General features: G+C 42.1%; 1 protein-coding gene across 2 annotated transcripts in view; it reads right to left on the bottom strand.

Annotated features, from left to right (window-relative positions):
* GON7 (GON7 subunit of KEOPS complex) overlaps window positions 1–3,472 on the bottom strand; it is a 7,284-nt gene extending 3,812 nt beyond the window's left edge. The window contains exon 1 of one of the 2 annotated variants that reach the window (XM_019642502.1): window positions 3,224–3,470. In XM_019642502.1, the coding sequence (XP_019498047.1) occupies window positions 3,224–3,400 (177 nt within the window). In that variant the 5' untranslated portion in view covers window positions 3,401–3,470. Of the gene's footprint in view, window positions 1–3,223 lie in introns of both variants that reach the window. The other variant, XM_019642503.1, reaches the window with a different exon arrangement.
* Window positions 3,473–4,468: the final 996 nt, after the last annotated feature.

Below are 4,468 nucleotides of genomic sequence, written 5' to 3' on the forward strand. Positions count from 1 at the left end.
TTTTTTTGGAGTGTAGCCAGCTTTATAAAATAGATTTTCTTAAATATTTCTTTTCTACTGTAGTAAAATATGTGGCAAATTGCCTAGATTATGTGTAGGGTTGAAAACAAGCACATGCAGGTACCTACCACCCAGATCAAGGAGTAGAACATCACTGGCATCCCTGAAACTCCCTCCTTCCTAGAGGAGGGTTTCTATTACCAAGATTTCGAAAAGTTTTGCCTGCTTTTCCTTCAAATTTTTATTCTGAAACATTTTAAATCTACCAACAGATTGAAAGACTATTATGAACATTTGTGTACCTCTTACGTATACTCATTTTTCAAACATTTTACTACATTTATCTTTCTCCTCTTCTTTATAATTTACTTTTGTCCTTTGTTTTTTTGCTGAACCATTTGAAAGTTCCAGATATCATGATATTATACCTCTAAATACTTCAACACGCATCTCTTAAAAATCTAAGGAATTCTTTTAATGCACTGATTTTCTCTTTGGTGGAATCAGTCATTTCCCAGAATTAAAGTGTGATGTTACTTACACAAACCTACACACATTCACCTACATTTTCATGCGTTAAAATTATTAAGCAGACAAGCTTATTCACAGCTGACTGAAAATATTAAACTATCACTGTAAGAAAAATTATATGAAAACAAGCACTAGTATAGTACACATATAGTGATAAGAAACATGCAACAGCGTTTTAGTGCTCTTGTGCAAGCTTTTTTATTAGTTTTAGTGGTTTTTACAAGAAGATCTTGACCACAGATAATCTGATTTCAATTATTTCTCAGATCACAGTTTGGTTATTAGGTCATTATGCCATACTTCATTAATTCATTCTCTCTTTTTTCATTTTGGGGCTGTCTTTTAGGGCTCAGTAAAGAGACAAGCACTATATGCCTGTAGTACGTGCACCCCAGAGGGAGAAGAACCAGCAGGAATTTGCCTAGCTTGCAGTTATGAATGTCATGGAAGTCATAAACTATTTGAGCTGTACACGAAAAGGTAAAGACAGTCAGGGACTGATGCTGAATATTTTTTAAATGTTTAGAGTCTTTCCCAGCTGTACTTTTTGTCTCAATCTTGCTTTTCTATTCAAAGTAGCTGTGTACTGGTAAAATTTATTATAATTGTTCTATGTAATTTGAGACAACAGTTTTTCCCAAGAGGCTTTTAAAATTTAATTATGGTACAAACTCAAATCCTTCCCTGCCATTAATTTATGTGTATCTGTGGATATTTATCTCTATGCATTTTAATTCCCAGAATTATTAAATCTTTTATTGTTATGTGCTGGGAGAAATTCTGAATCGGATACATGAGCAGCATGTATCCAACTTTTTTGGATTGTACTGCAACCAAGGCCACTTTTTAAATCCTAGAAATGAGTTGAAAGGAAAGAGGCTACGATATGAATTTAAAGAAGTCTTTAGATTTAAAAGAAAAATTAAAATTGGCTCTTTCTAACTTTGTTTCAGAAATTTTCGTTGTGATTGTGGAAACAGCAAGTTTAAAAATTTGGAATGCAAATTATTTCCTGTAAGTAAGCACTGTAACTGAATGCATCAAAAGTAGCTGAGACTGATATTTGACAAAGTGGATAAAAACCAAATATTTTCCAAAAGGGAAGTTCTTATGCTTATTCTTTGCAAATGGGCAAATCAACATTAGACTTCTTTTTTTTACCATGTTAGAAAATTAAATAACCTATTCAGAGCCTACAGTATACATTGTAATAAATATGAAAGGTTTTGGGGAAATTTTCTTTGAAGTAATTCAGGTTGAATTATATTAGTTGTGCTCATGCTCTGCGGGTTTTAAAAAAGCAGAGGGTATGACTGAAAACTGACTAAACAAAACTTGGTAATAATGAATGTGGGCTAGATGCTGCTTTTTGGCTAATAAAAACTATGCTTATACAATAACTTTTACTGAAATAACAGGAATGGAAGAGAAAGTAAGTGATTTTATATTATTCAATCATAATTGCTAAAACTGTCTTGCTTTTCTCTTCTTTGAAGTTTATTTTAGACAGTTTTCTTGACTGCTTTTTATTACCTCTTAGTAACCTGGAGGCTTTGGCTATTACAGCTGGGCATTAAGTACTTTAAAATTCTAGGCCAATGTCAGTTAACATAGTTGATAATACTGATGATTAACTTTTATCACTATTTTATTAAATAGGTGTATTCAGTTTTCCCCAATTTCTACAAAGAATGTACAAAAAATAATTTATCTTTTTTCCCTGTATCCTGTGAAAGGTATCCCTTTAATAGGAGTGAATTCTTTTTGTTTGTACTTTGAAAGTTAAAGACCAGCTTCTGGGGGAAAGATATAAAATGCAGAAATGTTTTGAATACAGAAATCTCTGATGCATGAAATTATAGTTAAAGTTAGAGCATATTAAGTATTGAAATTAATACCTTTCAGGACAAAGCAAAGATAAATTCTGGCAATAAATACAATGACAACTTTTTTGGATTGTACTGCATTTGCAAGAGACCTTATCCTGATCCTGAAGATGAGGTAAGAAAGCTGGTGGTTAACACCTGGGAGCGTGTCATCTCCAGCCTTTATTCTTCAGCCTCTTGTCACATTTGGGCCTCTATCTCCTCAGGGGGGATTTGGGGGTTGTGAAAGGATTCTGTATTTATCCCTCCTGATGAACCTAGGCTGGATGTATAACTGGTACAAAACTCAACTATTCTCATTCTTACATCATAAGAATGAAATATTGGACAGGACTTTCCCAAGGCTAGGACCTTATCCTGTCCTCTCCCTCTCTGCCTGCCTGCTCCACTCCCCCAAACATTATTCAAAAAATGACCTTTAACTTTTTTTTTTTTAAAGATTTTTATTTTTTTTTTATTATTTTTTATTGGCGAATTGGGGAAGGGGAACAGACAAGTTGCTGTTGTTTTGTTCTTCAGTCCAGCTGTGGAGGACGTTGCTTCACTGGCCCAAGTTGGCACCATCATTGCACTCTTCCCGGGCGAGGCAGATCAGTCGCTGGCTTCTAGACGGCCGCTCACTGCGGCTGCTGGCCGCTCACGCTGACTGCTGGCTACATACGGTAGCCCATGGCAACCCACTGCCACAGGGGCTGCAGCCTAAGCCGTCACCGGTGACTCATGGCAGCCCAGCTCCAGGTTGAGATGTTGTTCAGCATCTTAGCTGTGGAGGGCAGTGTCACTGGCCCTCATATGTGGGATCCGANCCGGTCCTGAGCTTCCCACTGTGCCAGGGGGTCGAAATACTCAGCCACCAGCTCCCTCATCTGGGCTATGCCGGACAACAGACTCTGAAAAGGGTCGGCGTCGCCCGCCGAGTCACAAGACACCCCCAGCTGCTGCCGTTGTCCATCCGGCCCGACGTACTCGCCCAACAGCTCCATGGCAACCGCTGAGCTTCCAGACGCGCCACAAGGAAGTACCACCCGGAAGCGGAAATCTGCCCGCGCGGGGCGCAGGCGGGAGAAGGGAGAGGCGTGACTTCCGTTTGTCGGAAGTTGCTCCTCCCTCTTCCTTCACTTCCTTCTTTGGGATTGGTTCCTGGCACTCAGGATCCGCCTCCTCCGGCCACGCCTCCCGCGGCCGCTTTTTCCCGCCTCCGCCAGAGCAGAGCTGGGGTTTGGGTGACAGTTGAGGATGGCCGGAGCTGAGGGTCCCGCTGGGCGGCAGTCAGAGCTGGAGCCCGTGGTATCGCTGGTGGACGTACTTGAGGAGGACGAGGAGCTGGAGAATGAGGCGTGCGCCGTACTGGGCGGCAGCGACTCGGAGAAGTGCTCCTACTCGCAGGTGGGTGCGCGGCGGGGGCTTCGCCTCCCCTGAGCTCCCCCGGGAACCTTCTCTTCCCGACCGGACTTGTCCTATTCCCGCCTGCCGCGGCCGGCTCCTAGTGGTGGTCCGAGGCCGCCATTCGTCGTGGGTTTCCCCATCCCGGGCCCAGCTGCCCTTTTACCCCAAGCATCTTGACCCCCATCCTCAGCCTGTGTCCAAAAGGGCCCCCCTTCTTCTCGATCTTCGTCCGGCCGCTCAGGATTCTCCAGGCTTTGGCCTTGGAGCAGCTGCTCTTTCCTTCCTCTCGGTGTGTCCCGGCTGTTTTTCACAAAACCATTCCCGTGACCTCTCAAATCCAGACATCTTTGTCCCTACTTTTCCCTTCCTAAGAGTATTTATTGGGAACCGAATGGGAGGGTAAAAATAGTTAAAGGAGAGAGCCCTGAATTTGAAAATCTCCCCGAGTGGGCCGGACTCCTTGACAGCTAGTTCCTTTGCAGTTTAGTTTGACCAGCGCTAGCTGGTAGTGGCATGAGGAGAGAGTCTTGGGGTCTTTAAGTGGTGTGGACTGAGATCATAATACCAGTTATCATCATTGAGTAGTTTACACTGCAAAGTGGTTAGTGTTTTTTTTTTGGTTTTTTTTTTAGCTGAGCCATCCTGCCACCTGTTGGCAGCTCAGC

Source organism: Hipposideros armiger, unplaced genomic scaffold (genome assembly GCF_001890085.2).
Source record: "Hipposideros armiger isolate ML-2016 unplaced genomic scaffold, ASM189008v1 scaffold_69, whole genome shotgun sequence".
In the NCBI taxonomy this organism is placed as follows: Eukaryota; Metazoa; Chordata; class Mammalia; order Chiroptera; family Hipposideridae; genus Hipposideros; species Hipposideros armiger.